The sequence below is a fragment of the Centruroides vittatus genome, unplaced genomic scaffold (genome assembly GCF_030686945.1).
Source record: "Centruroides vittatus isolate TY-2023 unplaced genomic scaffold, ASM3068694v2 scaffold_373, whole genome shotgun sequence".
Lineage (NCBI taxonomy): Eukaryota > Metazoa > Arthropoda > Arachnida > Scorpiones > Buthidae > Centruroides > Centruroides vittatus.
In genome coordinates this window covers 717258-734284 of record NW_027122704.1, presented here as the reverse complement: position 1 = coordinate 734284, position 17027 = coordinate 717258, and the positions used below count along the sequence as shown (strand labels likewise).

The 17027-nt window shown below is 28.1% G+C and overlaps 1 protein-coding gene across 1 annotated transcript in view; it reads right to left on the bottom strand.

The window, feature by feature from the left end:
• Nucleotides 1–252: 252 nt before the first annotated feature.
• Nucleotides 253–17027, bottom strand: part of Pgi (glucose-6-phosphate isomerase) — a 39888-nt gene continuing 23113 nt past the window's right edge. Inside the window, exons 8-17 of the mRNA XM_067286534.1 lie at nt 16865–16918; nt 14152–14212; nt 11802–11881; nt 10558–10641; nt 6472–6634; nt 6297–6373; nt 5279–5407; nt 816–891; nt 672–738; nt 253–587 (exon numbers count right to left, since the gene is read on the bottom strand). Coding sequence (XP_067142635.1) covers nt 467–587; nt 672–738; nt 816–891; nt 5279–5407; nt 6297–6373; nt 6472–6634; nt 10558–10641; nt 11802–11881; nt 14152–14212; nt 16865–16918 — 912 coding nt within the window. The 3' untranslated portion in view covers nt 253–466. The remainder of the gene's footprint in view (nt 588–671; nt 739–815; nt 892–5278; nt 5408–6296; nt 6374–6471; nt 6635–10557; nt 10642–11801; nt 11882–14151; nt 14213–16864; nt 16919–17027) is intronic.

The following is a 17027-nucleotide window of genomic DNA, read 5'->3' as shown; positions in this document are numbered from 1 at the left end:
AAAAACGATTAATGCAACAACAAGGTTTAATTTATTTTTCTGAACAAAAGAAATAATAACAACATACCTAGAGAAAGTTCTATTAAAATAAGATAAAAAATTACAACAACAAAAAATGTTTCCATTATTGAATCTATAAAAATTTGAAAATACATTTGTTAATTATTAATAATTAACAATGTGATTTTTATAACAGTAACATTTATAGACTTTAAATAACTTCAATACACTATTTTCAATTGACATATACCATTCTCTAATATCTTAATTATTTTAATACTGTAAACAATAATGGCAGTTTCGAATAAACAAATATTTGATCGTTCACATAATTATTTTATACTAAATTTCTATTTACCCCAGTTTATTAATCTATTATACAAAAAATGTGTAATTAAAACAATCTGCAATTTTCTTTAAAACTTATTTGGTTTAATTATGTTTTGCTTTTTCTTATCATTATTAATTATTTATTTTCTTTGATGAAATTAATTAGAGAATTTGTTGAAGAATCATGACTGGATACAGGACCAGATGACTGAAGTTCAGGATGGATGACTTTAGCCAATTGTTTTCCCAATTCAACTCTAAAATATTTATATAAAAAGAAGATTATTAATAATAATCAATTTTTAGTATTTATAAATTATCATCATTGAATATAAACATACCCCCACTGATCATATGAATTTATATCCCATATGATTCCTTGAGTGAATATTTTATGTTCATATATTGCTTGAAAGTAGAAAAACATATATTTAAGGTTATCAAGCATTATCATTTTAATTATAAAAGAAAAATTAAGTTTTTACCAATTAGAGCTCCCAAGTTGAAAGGTGTCATTTTATCAACCAAAATTGAATTTGTTGGTTTGTTTCCTAAAAATACCTATAAAGAATAAAAATGAACTATTGACAATTTATTTTTTAAAGTAAACTTTGACTACATATGTAATAAATGTTAAAGATCTCGCAAAATTTTTTCTTATTTAAATACATTTAGACTTCACATATAACATCATGTTTCCAGTTTTGCTCAGAACTGTCAAAATATGCTGTTAATGTCTTTCTCTCTATCTCTCTGTATTTTTTATAAGATCAAGAAATCTTATTTATTCTGTTTTTCATTTCTGCTAGCAACTAGAAATGAAAAACAAAATTAGATGCTAGAAATTCCAGCTTTGATATGTTTTTATATGAAGATGAACCACCATGCAATCTCCTTAAAAAGATTGTAGAAAATATCTTTAACTGTAATTGTATAACCATTTATAATATATTAGCTTTTTGCAAAATAATATAAGTATCTAAAGCATAAATCCAATGGTTTGATGGTATAAGACAGTGTTTTTCAATCCTTTTCTAATAGTGGCATCCCCAATTTGGTAATTTTTTCTTTTGGTACAACTACTTTATATACTTTGTACATATATTAATTAGTTTACAATCATTTTATAATAATCATCATTTCAAATTGTATATAAAGGTATTAAATAATTTATAACTGGGTTGAAATTTGAAAAAATTGTAGATCTATATAAATACCTACTGTTGTCTGTCTCAAGAACAGTATTAGATAGATGAAAGCTGAGATCAGATAATTGGGGCCTCCTGCCTTAAGTTTTCCTTAACTATATGCAAACTTCTGATGCAAACTAGAAGTCATGTTATTTCAACTCAAAAATTTCTCTGAAAGGAGTTAGATACATGACTGGCATGACTCAATTGTTAAAGGAAAAGTGTGATGTACAGGGGCAAGACACTACCAATTTGAAGGTGGAGACTATATATTTTAAATTAAATAGAATAAAAAAATATGATTAAATATTGCAATCTGGCATTGTGATGATGTCACTAAATATTTGTTTGTTTAATTACATATTATTAAAAGTTGTTTACATTCAAATGTGTAAAAAGTGTTATAGTGCTGTTTATCACAATATTTCATGGCTCCCAGAAGTGTTATTGCAACATTCTAGTGCGCCATTACACCCCAGTTGAAAATCATTGTTATAATGCAATACAACAGAAGGAAGGTGCCTTCCAGGAGGAAAATGGGAAAATCTTCCCTTTATGGGAAAATGGCCCCTATTTAGGTGTTAGACACATGAAGAAGACCACAACAAAATGCAACATGGCCAATATGGTGATGAGATGGAAACCCACAACCAATTACCAATTTTCAATGGTTTTATCATTTTGCCACTGGTGGGCCAGAGAAATTCAAATTCATGCAACATCATATCTTGTATGATTGTAAGGAATTATGATTCATGCAACTATTTTAGTTAAAGAAAATGTTTCATGGAGTATCAATGGACGTTAATTAAATAATTTCTATTAATGTATAAACAATTGATTTTTTTTTTGGTCATGTTAAATTGTAACTTTTTGTTTAAACTAATTGTTATATTTACCAAAAAAATTAATACAAAACAGTAATTACACTAAATGTCTCTTGTATAGGATAAAACACCTTCCGTACCTAGACTAATTTTTTGAAATATATTTTGTCTAGAAAACCTTTTGAAATAATTTTTCTATAGAAGATTTTTTAACAATAATAATCTTATATATAAAATTCTCGTGTCACAATTTTTGTTACCGTACTCCTCCGAAACGGCTTTACCGATTTTTACCAAATTTTATATGCATATTCAGTAGGTCTGAGAATCGGCTACTATCTATTTTTCATACCCCTACACCATTTCCCCCCTTTCAAAAATATATTTATATATGGATTAAGGCTTTTATGTCCAACAGATGGCGCTAACTTCGACGACCTAAGTTTGCTTTTCTGTGAGGCATTATGCTTTTCTGTGAGAATGGACTGAAGCAGATCATTTTCTATCTATCTATATAAATAAAATATAACGTTCGTTTGTTCCTACCGATTCCTTTGAAATTTTGACACAACGTTGCATTCGAATACGCACGTGTTTTTATATAATATACATGTCGAAATTCCCCCCAGTGGGGGGAGATGGACGGGATTAAGGCTTACCGTGAAGAACTCGGCTTCTATTATACTATTTTACATGCGGTTTTTTTGCGTTTTAATAGGTTACGTCAACAGAATATACACTAAAAAGGGATTTTTCGATATTCCCCAGCGGGAAAAGTGACGGGATTAAGGCTTACTGTGAAGAACTCTGCTTTTATTATACTATTTTAGATGCGTTTTTGATTGCGTTTTAATAGGGTACGTCAAGAGAATGTACACTAAGAAAGGATTTTTTGAAATTCCCCCATGGGGAAGTGTTATACATTTATAATAGATACATTTTGAGCCACAACAACGCGTGGCTGGGTCAGCTAGTATTTTTGTATAATTAATTACACTTAATTCTGTTTTTACATAGTAGAAATGTTCCTGAAAAGTCTGCTTAAAAAATAAATGAATAAAAGTATAAAAAGAGAGACCATCCATATGGAAAATAAAAGACTTCTCCAGGTCTTAAAAACCAGTAAAAATAATCCAATAAATCAATTAATATATATTCAAACAAACTATTTGAAAATCTCCTACGTTAAAATCTTAATTTAGTTTATGTACTTATAACTTTATGAATTAAAAATGCATGTAAAGATATAAATATGTTAAGTTAATTAGCATTTACCAAAAACATGAGTCACTAAATCTTGAACACAAAAATTAGACAAAAAAAATATGACTTTCCATACATGCATAATAACTAGGCTTTATTTACTTTTGCTTTCTGACAATAAACACATTCCCTGGTGACTGCAAAATCACTTTCATTGCTTGAAATATTTTGGTCATTATCTTCACACTCCAGTGGTGAGATTCTCTCTGGCATCTTAAACAACATTAGCCATTTTTATGGCATTGCTGAAGTTATTGGTTTTGACAATGAATTCAGTTATAAGCTGTTGTGATCCTGTTTTGGTTAGGCCTTCATAAAGCTTTTGGTAGGAATCTGAGTGAGGTAACCTCATCAGATAATGTTTAAACTGCTCGGCTAATTGAGCAATGGAATCATATATAAGAAAATGATTTCCCAAGTTGCTGGCCAATTGAATTCCTTCTTTAATTAAATTTGCAATGACTGGAATGTCTTTGTTACCATTAATATTGTTTTTAGGATCAGGAGTGTCAAGGAAAACCCCCTATTGTAAAGTGCACATGTACTGTACAAGCATCTCTATTATAGAAATAACAAAGTGGACAAGTAAAACGTTTCATATAAATATTTTTGAATGTTTACAGCATTACTACCTAGCCTGATTTAGATTCTACCTGTATTACATTGGTAGAACATTGGTTGTTTTGTTAGTGCTGTGGCACTATCAAAGCTAATTATCATGTTCAAATTTTACAAAAGAAATTTTTGCCACTCAAGTTTTTCCCAATTTGCATGCTTTTTTCAGCACAATTCGCTGGTGAAAGCAAAAGACAGAGCGAATAACTCATCAAACATGACTCGTTTGATGGGTTATCTGCTCTGTTTATTGCTTTTGCCAGCGAATTGCGCTGAGTGTGAACTAAGCTTAACAGACAATAACTTGGTTATATGACAAAATTAGGACATTACGGTGGCAGTCCACAAGTCTGAACTCAGTCCAACTGAGAATGTGTGGTAAATTTTAAAGCATAGTGTTGCTAGCTTTAAGCCATCCCTGCATACCAAGCTGCAGATGAAACATGTGTTGGAAGAAAGGCAGAAACTTCTAGCAGATAGACTGACAGAATACCTTGAAAGCTTTAAGCAGGTCTTTGATGTAAAGGGAACATGGTAAAGTAGTAAATGACCCTTCGTTGAACTTTTCTGATGTGTTCGACTCAGTTTAATTCAGTCCTCAGATTTCTACTTTCTTTCAGGAATCGACAACCTAAGATTTGTTTTCCACCTAAAATGTACATCTATATTTCAAAGTTGCACCTGATTTTCACTTTAGTTTGATTATATCCAATAAAATTTGCATGGTTGAATTTGTCTCTGAATTTGTATATTTAAAATATATTTCTTACAGCAGCCCATAAATTGATAAAAAGAAGTAAAAGTTTACATATTTGAATTTAAATGGTTAGCAAATAAAGAGAATATTCTTTAAAGTAAACCAATGAGCTTTTATTTATTATCAACATCCATATTCCTAAACATATATAATTTTTATTTTAAAAAATGTGAGTATAATATAAATTTAAATAAAAATAATGTAATTATTTTAGAGTATAATTTTGTATTTGAAATTAATTTTTATTTAAATAATAAATATAAATGAATTAAAAATAAGAGTAAAAAGTTTCATACTTTATGAGGGAGTATCTTAGTTATATTATCATCAGACATTCCAGACTGCTTAAGTTCTTTCTCAGCTTCTTCCTTTGTTTTTCCTTTCATGAGAGCTTCAGTTTGTGCCAAGAAATTAGACAATAATAGCTAATAAAGAAATAATTAATAAAATAATCAGTCAAATTGTAATTACTATTTAACTATTTGTTTTTATTTCTTAAAATGAGATATCAAGAAATTAATAGGCAATTATAAAAAAATTAATTTGCTTTCTTTATTATCTTATTTGCTGTTTTAAATATGCTAATTCTTTTGTCATTTAAATTAATTCATAAACTAAAAAAAAGGGAATTTTAATAAGTTGACTGTATAGAAGTAGTTTATAATAAAGAAACAATGTTTTTGATGTCATAAACATTGTTCAACATATTCCTAAAAATGTTTACAGAAGTTAAAAAATAAAATAAAATGACAAAATGAAAATGAATTATATTCAATGAGCAACTTGTGTTTACCTCTAATTTGTGAAGTCAGGAAATTAGATACAATAGAAAAGAATTTTATCTTTTATGAATTTTTGGAAATTAAAAAATAATAATTTTTTGCTGTAGAATAATTGTACAGTTTAATGTAAATGTATGTACTTGGTATAATTGAAAGTGATGATTGGCAAGCGCCAAATCCGACAGAGGGCGCTCAAGACGGCTGCCGAAACAGGTAAGGAACCGACCATGTGTTTGTTCAATGCCTGAGCCGATTCAGTTTCCATCGGTGACGACTACTGCGATGACCAAATGGAGAACAAATCATTGAATTTATGATTTGTTCTCCCTTTGGTCATCGCAGTAGTCGTCACCGATGGAAACTGAATCGGCTCAGGCACTGAACAAACACATGGTCGGTTCCTTACCTGTTTCGGCAGCCGTCTTGAGCGCCCTCTGTCGGATTTGGCGCTTGCCAATAATAGACAGTTTTTTTTTATATGAGAGTTTAAAGAAACAATATATATTAAATCAAATAAAAATACAATAATTACCTCATGATGAAGATTATTACGAAGTGGGTTATGAGATTTCACAGGTGCAATAAAATCACATGGTATTAATCTTGTACCTAAGTATATTATAAAATTGGCATCAGAATTACAATAAATAAATATATATCAATGGAATCAGTTAAAAAATTTATTGTATAGAATAATTCACTTATACCTTGATGAATTAATTGATAAAATGCATGTTGTCCATTTGTACCGGGTTCACCCCAAACTATTGGACCTGTAGTGTAATTCACTTGCATACCTGATCTTGTTACATATTTTCCATTGGATTCCATATCACCTTGTTGAAAATATGCTGCAAATCTATGTAAATACTATAAAAATAAAATTCATTTTAACATTAAACTGTTTAGAAGTATACAATACACATACATATATGGTATTGATAGAGTAATATATTTTGCATATTATAATAATTATTATTTTATTTGTAGTGTAAAATAATATATGAAGGAATGAATAATATAAATAAAACAAATATTCACCTATCTTATTTTTAACAACTTTGTCTTCAATCAATTGCTGTGTATAGTAAAGTAACTTTATATTGTTTTTAAATATTGATGATAATATATGAAATAATTAAGTTAAAATTTTAAAATACACAAATATTTAATTAACTAAACTAACAAAAACTGATGATTATTATAACATTTTTAATAAGTTCTTGAAGTTTTATATTTTCTGACATTGATAAAGCTTTAAGGCTTAACTGTTACTTAAGTTTCAGTAATAACAGTTAACTAGCAGGAACTCATCAAAATCAACAGTTTTATTCAATTAAAATACAATGAGCTCAATTAAAATTTGATGTTCTACACAAAAATCATAAGTGTTTTCAGGGCTTTATGGGTGATTTGCATCTGTCTGTTCTCTGGTTCTATAAGGCTATCTAACCAGTCCTTTCCCTCAATGGTTTCTTTCAATTTTGTATCTGGATCCCAGGGTAGCAATTTAGCATTCCTAAGACCAACCAACTTCAACTGGTGGGATTTCGGATTAATGGTAAGGATAGTGTTGGCCTGCCTCCTAGCAATCTCATTGGCTGTCATAAAACCCTTACCTACCAACTAAGTTCAACTTTATTCTTCTTTTAGTTGGAAGATTTGTTGAGAAAGCTTTCAATTAGCATTAAGTGATGAATTGCTAGTGAAATAGCTAGAATCATATTTTGGTCTCATCAAGAAGTATTAGTAGAATAAAAACTGTGTGACACTAAAAGTTGATAGATGGTACTGAGATCAATATTGACAAAACTGATTTATTGAAAAAAAATAATGAAAAATGTCTTTCAACTAACATGTAATTAGCAAACAAAGCAGGAATTCACAGTAGCAGTGAGCAATGGGCTGTTCAAACAATTAAGACCAAACTTGCTAGATGGTGTGCAAGTATCTAACATGTTTGCTGCTTACCTTTCTGTAGACTTAACATTGTATATTTGCCACTACACCACACCTGAACCATTGATCCTTTCTCAAATTTTTCTTCAGCAGTATCATTTGTTTGCATTTTTCATGAACTATAGAGGGCATTGCATTTTTACAAAATGGCTATTTTATCTGGGTCATATGTAAATTGAGAGAACCCAGGCTAGTGCAAATTATTTGATTAAAACGTACCCAATTTAATTTTATAAATTTATTTCACCAAACTATAACTGGAAAAAAAGATTCCATGTCATAGATACCATTCAGGAACTTCAGAACTTTTTCCCACGAATTGTACTTCATCTGTGAGTGACACAGCTTCTGAATGACTACTCATCGAGGGAAGTAAAACCAAAGTTGTGGAGCAACAGGTCACATCACCAACAATGGACATTGAAATGCCAGGGGAGACCCCAAATAAAGGGAAAAGGACTGATGATGAGAGGAGAGTTTGCCTGTCAACCCCCTTTTGTGTGTGTTCATTCTAGCTGTACTCCATTGCCGATTCCTTTGACTTCCCGCTGTTCATCGGACCTTAGCTGCCCGAACAACTGAACACTGACTGTGAACTGTACTATCCAGGATTCCAGATCCACTCTAACCAATGGAAGATCCTCCACTTCTTCCCTTTGTCAAGACTACCAAGCTAATTCCACCAATCCAGGTATTTATTGACACACACAAAAATTTGCAAACTCTCTCACCCAAGTGATTATAAACTAGACTCTTCCATTTAAGGTTCACCCTTGTAAAGTTGTTACGCAAAATAAATTGTTGTTAATTATTGTTAAATGCTTAGTGAAGTGCATTATTTCCAGATCTCTGTCTCTCTAACTTTCCTTCCTCCATTTGCCCACATCCATCCCCATATGTAGCCACTTGCGTTCATTCCACAAACACATGGGGAAAAAATTGAAGGTTTCTGTGTTTGCCAGAAAACACATTGGTGTCAGAAACATAATTGGGGGCCGCATCATGAAAGTCCACATAATCATATATTACTGTCTGATATAATGTATGCTGCTTGTAGCTGTTTATCGAGAAATTTTATAGAGGAGAACAATTATGCTAGTGGGACAGGTCATTTTATGTAGTATTATGGAAACAAATGGGCAAGATCATTCTATACATATTTGTGCTCTGTGTTCAAACATCAGCTTTAACATCTGTCCCACATAGAATTACTGGCATTTTAAACTTTAAGGGAAAATCTTATAAAATTGACAGCATAACTTGTTTATATAAAGCTTGACAATCGGGAAATTTTTTCCAATTAACAGTCAAACCCACTCTCTGTTGGTTACTTTTTGAGTTTCTCCAAGTTGATTTTTGAATAATCATCTGTTTTTCATGTGGGAATAGATGAAAACTATATCAGACTCCTGTGTGGCTTTGGAATTGAAATTTGGAATGCAACAAAAAGCTTTGTTTTTCCTATTGCTATTCATCTTTAATGCTGACAATACATAAGAACGATTCAAATGACCCAGATAAAATAGTTTTGTTTTTAAACACCAGAGAGTGAGCATCTGGTGAAAAATGCAAATAGCATAAAAGCTTTGATTTGATAACCTGAACCATATTTTTAGCTCCCAGCTGTTTACTCAAACTAAGTCAGAACACTGAAACCCTCTTTAAATTAAATTAATATATAGATATAGATACAAAATTGATATTAATCCATTAGGCTAGGCTTTAATGGTTTTCCCAGTAATTAAGAGTTCAAATTTGTTTTAGGTGGAAGAATGGCATATGGGAAGAATCAGGATTGTATTTCTGCTAAAATTTGTGCAGTTGTTTTTTACTTATATATATATATATTTTTTTTTTTTTAAATAATAAAACAGCAAACACTTATTTTGGGCTTTTTATTTGAAATGAAATTATTTTGTAGGAAGCAGTCATTTATAAATAACAAACTAATTCACACTTAATTTACCTTTGTTAACAAAAGTGTAAAGGAATTGTTAAGGTTTGAAAATATTAGTTATTCTGTTTAGCTGTTGGTCATGATGATTTTTCTCTTTCATTTAGAATAAGTTATTTGTTCCTTTATTTTCTATATTTGCAATTCCAAAAGTGTGAATCATAACAGGTTTTACAATCGCTTGACATCTTTGTCCTGTAGACTTAACATTGAATCTTTGTCATTCTGTCATGCCTGAACCATTGCATTTTTCTCAAATCTCTCTTCAGCAGTACCATCTACAGTGTAAGAATTTTAATTTGATACCTGAACCATTTTAGTGCTAGCCATTTACTTAAACTAAGTCAGAAAACTGAAACACACTTTCAATTAATATATAAATTTAACACTATTTGTCAATTAACAGAAGAGTTAACAAATCTGGTTTCAAAATTAGTATCAAAATGTTAATGAATTAAATTTTAAGCTCATCTACATTAATGTTGCATACGTTATTTCTTTAAAAAGTAATAATAAATAATAATTTATAATATACAACCAGAGCTTTTTCTCAGCCAAAATGTGGTGGTATGCTATACCAGCAGATAACATAAAAAGTATTGATAGCCAGTACATTGTTCAGTCTCCATAAATGCATACCAGCAGTAATTTTTTTATATGTATATATATGTATAATATATAAGTACATATAATAACCACTAATAAATACAAATTTTTTGGTGGGGACAAACATAAATACAGTTTTTCTTTTAACCCATGTTTATATGTATATATATTAAAATATAGTGAGTATTTTATATTAGTTTATATTATTTGTTCTTTTTTAAAATATAACTAATTCATATATAATCAATTCATTAATTTATAATAATCTTTTTACCTGATCATATGGAAGTAATGCATGAGACTCAGCTCCAAAAATATTATGATACCATATACCAAGAAGGGCCATAATAACAGGAACCTAAAATGTAAAATACACTGTAGTAAAAATTTATATAATATGACAAATTAGAAAAATGTAATATATTTAATATGTAAGTTATGCAATATTAAATTTAAGTAAAACAATTTTGTTTTATTACATTGAAAAACTTTTTTTAAAAATATTTCTAAATTAGTAATTTAATAGAATGAATTCAAATAATTTAATAAATTATAATTAATTATATCAGATAAATTTAGAAAAGCACATAATTTTTATGTAGTTATTATAGCAGTTATTGTAATTACAATAACTGCTATAAAATAATAATAATATAAAAAAAAGTGTCAGAAATGAATTGAAAATGATTTTATTGAATTTTTGAATAATCAGATTATTATAAAAACTTTTTTTAATTCATATGTTTATCCTTATAAATAATAATTTAGAATTTTATCTAAGCTCTTACATAATTTTCTGAAATTAAATATAAGAAGTCAGACAAAACTTTTTAAAATATTTATTATACTTTAATAATAAAATAGAATTAAAATTTTTATTGTTAAAGTATAATAAATACTTTTAAAAAGTTTTTGTCTTATATCTTCTGATATTTTAATATTGTGGAAAATTTGTTTATTTGAAATGACATGTAATATGTTTTAATATTTACTATTAAAATTTATTTTACAGTCGAGTATGATACAATGAACGGATATTATCAATAAAATCAGAATTGTCAGGGCTTACCCACTTTAATTAGAGAACAAACCATCATTTTTGTTATTGTTTATAAAGTTCAGTCATCTGCTTTTCACGTACATTAAATTGTGTATGCTTTTTATTACAGAAAGTTTGTTCCTAGTTTTCACTAAGAAAAGATTGACTATGCTTTTCAAATTTATACATACAGTATATTAAATAAATTAATTTTATATTATATTATTTTACATTTATATTTTTGGTTTTGTACTATATATTTTTCTGTTTAAATGGTGTTGGATGGTAATTCGCTCTAGGTTGCTGGTGTGAAACAGATTATCTCTATCTCTAAATACATATACTTCAATACATGCTAGAACAGATGCTGTAACAAACAAGATTCTAGAACCATTTGTTCTAGCACAACCCTCTGTATATTTTCTAGAAAATAAGCAAAATTAATTTTATATTTTACCAAATTATAAAATGAATCTAACATTTTTTTCAAGAGATGCTGTCTTAAAATGTTCATCAATAAAATGAGCTCCAGATAATAATTCTTCAAAATTATCCATTCCTGAATAAAATAAAAGATAACATTTTAATTAATTATAAATATTAATATAATTATAAAGAAAAATTTAAAAACATTATATGATAAATTTGATGTTTTCTAAAAATGCCAATTTCTTGAAACAAAATTTATACAATTTAAGGTGTTATATAAAGAATTATGATACTACTGTCTGACTACAGATCCCGGAGCCCTATTTGACAGATTTCCAGGCATGGTTTGTATCCATGCTGGATGAGAAAAATGGAACAAATGCAAATCAGTGCTCATCGTTCAGCATTGTTGTTGAGCTATAGTTTACCATTTTTCTTTCTATACAATAGTGCACATTTTTATTGAATTAATTTGATTATAAATCCAACATCTTCAGGTAACAAACAACTTTGAAGTCAAAGCAAGTGCATTATTTACAATGTGCTTAATATTATTTGCAAGCAATTTAGCCAAATTAATAAGTATAGATTCTGAAAAGTAAATTGTTAATACAATAACTATTAAGATCTAATTTTATTTATGAATTTGTTTACTGATGTAAACTAACTTATTTCTGAAGTAACTACCCTATTTTCATAATAGACTGTCTTTTTTGTACAAGTACAGTAATGTCTGGGCTCTCATCTGTGGCCTGATGGTATACATCATTAATAATTAAAGTTTATTATTGTTAATTTAAAATTAGAGCCACACAAATTAAATTAATATCAGATGCATTTAATTTATGTAAAGTGTGCATGCTTATATACATACTGCATATATTTTTAATCTTATATATACACATTATTATTACGTGTACACAAATATTCTCAGTGGAATATTTGGCACAAAATTCTGCAAAAATCTACTCTCTTACTCTAATAGTCCATATAATTTGTATGCATGCCTAAACACTTTTATGCACTTATTTGCAATTAACAAGTGTTTAAAAGGTTTTACAATAAAGAGTAATGTATTTCCTTCGGAATTAGCACAAGGTTTCTGTTGAGAACAAATCACACAGGAACATTTTTGAGTGGAAAAAGGCCAGTTTATTGATACAAAAGGATATGCATTTTGGGCTAAATGTCCCTCTTCAGTCCCATTATATCAGATATATTGGTAAAAAATTATTACAGAAATACAGATTTACAACCATTTCATCAAAATTATATTGCACTTTACAGGTATTCTCTATTAATTTTACATCATTTTGTTTCTTAACTAATTACTTAATTTTTATATTTAATATATTTCTGTTTTTATTCTAGTCCATGTTTTTATACTTTTCGGAGCTAAAATTCTTTTAGCTTCACTATTTTACTTATTTCACCTATGTTTTACTTACAATTTGAGTTATCCCAGCAGTCACTATAATAATCTTAGGTAATTATATTTTATTGTGTAAACCTCTGTATGCATATCATAAATATTTTAATACATTCTATAAATCTATATTTCTGTAATAATTTTTTACTGATATATCTGATATAACAGGACCGAAGAGGAGCATTTAGCCCAAAATGCATATCCTTTTGTATCAATAAACTAGCCTTTTTCCACTCAAAGTGTTCTTGTGTGATTTGTTCTCAATGGCAACCTTGTGCTAATTCTCAAGGAAATGTATATAATAAAGAGAACAGCCAAACAACCAAATAAAGAGTAATATTTTAGTTTTAAATTTTTGAAAATATTGTCTAAATTTTATTAGTTATGAACAAGACATGTAACAAGATATTCATCAAACACACACAAAGCAGGTCAAAAGAGATCTGCATGGATGTCCACTAGCACTCAAGGTAAATGTAGTGAGCAGCAGCTAAATTTTATTACAGTAAATTTCACAACCACTGCCAAATAAACACAGATCAACAAATACAGATCCTGCAAATATGGATACTACTGTATATTACTATTGTGTATTAATAACTGTTTTTTTACTCTATTCATTCTGTGAGCACTAAAAGAGCTTTTTTTTTTATCAAGCACATCATGGGGTTGGTAAAAACCACAATAAAATAGGCATATGTGAGGGGCCCAACGTATCCAGAAAAACCACTCCTCAAAAACTCCTGGGGGTTTTTTATCTGTCTGGATTCATTCCTGGGTCCTCCAGAACAGTAGGCTGATACCTTAGCTGCTTGGTCCTATGTATCGATAGCTATGAAGTATGAATATATTTTTTCATAATAAAGTTCATACTTATTTTTATAAAGATAAATGATAAAAGTATATCTAAAAATTTTGTAGAAAAATTTAATATTTTATAATTATTAATAAAAATGCAAAAACTTGCTTACCAATGAAGAGTGAAATAGATAAGCCAATTGCAGACCACAAAGAATATCTTCCGCCAACCCACTAAATTAATAAAATTTATAATTTTTGTTAATTTAGTAAAAATATTTTATTTAGACTTTTAAGCATATTGTATAAATACCAATAATTAAGACGATATTGTATAAATAACAATATCATCTTAATTACCAGTGTCAATGAACACTGGTAATTTCGACTGGTAAAACTTGACAAACCTTTATGTCCGGTAACCATACAAGGCATTCTAAGTTTGGAATTCCTTCTCAATTTAACCTGAAGCAGACCTCATGTGAGGCCGAAAACGTTCGTTTCACAAATTTTAAATGTTATCAGACATAAAGGTTTGTTGAGTGTGTTCATATTGTATAAATTCTAAATAATTTATATTGAGAAGAATCATCAATTTTCAGGTTATATTTTCAAGTATATTAGTAGTAATTAATTAAAGACGAATATAAATTTATAATTTAAATGACAACAAACATCATAATCAATGTTTAGAAAATTTGGGAGAAATAAACATACTGGAACAGACATTTTTGATCTATTATCTATAATAATAATAAAAACAAAAATTATTTTGTCTTTTCATACAAATTATAAAATTGCAATTAAATAAAATAAATAAAAATGATATAAATTTTAATCACATAAGAATTATTATTAAGAATGCCAAATATATATTCATTTTCTTATATGAGCTTAATGAATTTTTCTGTTTCAAGGATTTCTGTTTTAAGAAATTTAACAGAAAAATTATTTTAATTGAAAATTTATGTTACGATTTCTATACTGCAAATAAAATAAAACTTAGCAGTGAAAACATTAATATAAACAGGTAAATCAATAAAAATGTTCTGTTTTTTTATGTAAATTGTTTATTTAATGTTTTGAAAAATTTTTTCATTATTTATTTTTGTCCTTTTCTTATCGAAATTAATACAAGTAAAAAATTAAATGAATTATTATACATTACATTTGGAGACTATACAGTATACTTATAAAAAATATAAATTTCATTAAAAATCTTGAACAATTTCCCAAAAAAGAAGATTTGCAGAAGTTCAAATCTTGCACAATCTTCATTACTAGCTTTAAACATTTGTTTTTCTCAAATCATTGCAACAGTTTCAATATTTTTTAGATATACAGTCAAACCTGTTTTTATGCGGGGGATAGGGACTGCATTTAAAAAAACGCATAAAAAAAAAATCGCACGAAACTTCACGAATGGCTGTAAAAAATAGTTTTCGCAACACAATTTAAAAAATATTTTTTTATGCAGTCAACAGGGACCGCATAAAAAAAGTCTCACGTAGAAAATAACTCAAAACCGTACGAAATAGAATTTATTGACAACAGATGTCAGCACTTGACTGCATCGTCTGGTCTATCGTCTGTTTTACATATTTTTGTCCAGGTGGTGTTTTGTTGACTTAAAAAGTAAATTATTTCATTTTTCGCATATTCATGCAATAATATTACTATAATAAGTGCATTTATGCTATAATAAGTTTATTTAGCTATAATAAGTCAACGTGAGACATGACGAATTGCACGAGACTAGTCGCCAACTATACCGCACAAATAAAAAATCGCACAAAAAAAACCGCACAAATTAAAAATTCGCATTAAAAAAATCGCACAAATAAAAATCGCATATAAAAAGAGCGCATAAAGACAGGTTTGACTGTATATTTCATATATATCTAAAAAATTCAAAAACATTAAAAATGTAAAAACTAAGCTAATTATATGTTCCAAATTTTTTATTTTTCATAAAATAATTCAAAGTTTTTATGTATAATCTATACAAATGAGTCTTGATATGAGAAATAGTTAAACCACAATGTTGTGCCAAACATATAATAGACAAAAGTAAAGACTTTTGCTTGACCTGCTTCATGTTAGAGGATTTATCTAAAATCAGATTAAACACTTGCTTAGGATCACTAAAGTGTTCTGTAATAAATTTAATAATATTTGTTTCTTATAAGTTTGTAATTATTAGTAAATTATAAGTAATAAATAACAACTTATAATAAGTATTGTAATCAGCGGCGTAGCGTAGGTGTCAGCCGCCCGGGGCGGAGGAAAATTTCACCGCCCCCTTATTTAGGTATTTTTACAAGATATTATTATTTATTGTGAAATTTGCCGCCCCCTATAAGTGCCTCCCGGGGCGGGCCGCCCCTGCCGCCCCCACTACGCTACGCCACTGATTGTAATTATACTATGTAATTGAAATCACGAAATCAGCTTTATAGAGATCTTAAGTATTGTTCTGCTTATGACATCTGGATTTTTGAAGAGAAAATTAACAAAGTTGAATAATTTACATAAGATTCATGATTAAGAGTGAATATATTTTCTTAATAAAGAGATTAAAGTGATTATTATTCATGAGAAGTTCAATATTCATGCAAATATACATTTTGGTAGATAATTGAATTATGTTAAAATAATTCAACTTTTGATAATGTCATATTTATGTATAATAAAGATAAAAATTAGAATACTGCAGATTAATTTTCTAAATTTAAAACTATTGATTTATCTCAAATTAATATTAATTTATAGTTATGCAGTAATATTTTAATAAAATTATTAATAATTTAATTATTTTAAAACTTTTATCTCTTATGATAATATAGTAATGTTAATAGAAAATATTTTTTTGAAAAATAAACTTACATCCCAGAATTCAAACATATTCTTTTCATCAATACCAAATTCTTTCACTTTTGGCTGAAACAAGCAACTATATATTAATTTTAATAAAAAGTTTTAATATAAATTACATGTATTTTTAAAGAAGTTTTAATAAATTTACTTTTAAATCTATGAAGTTATTAGA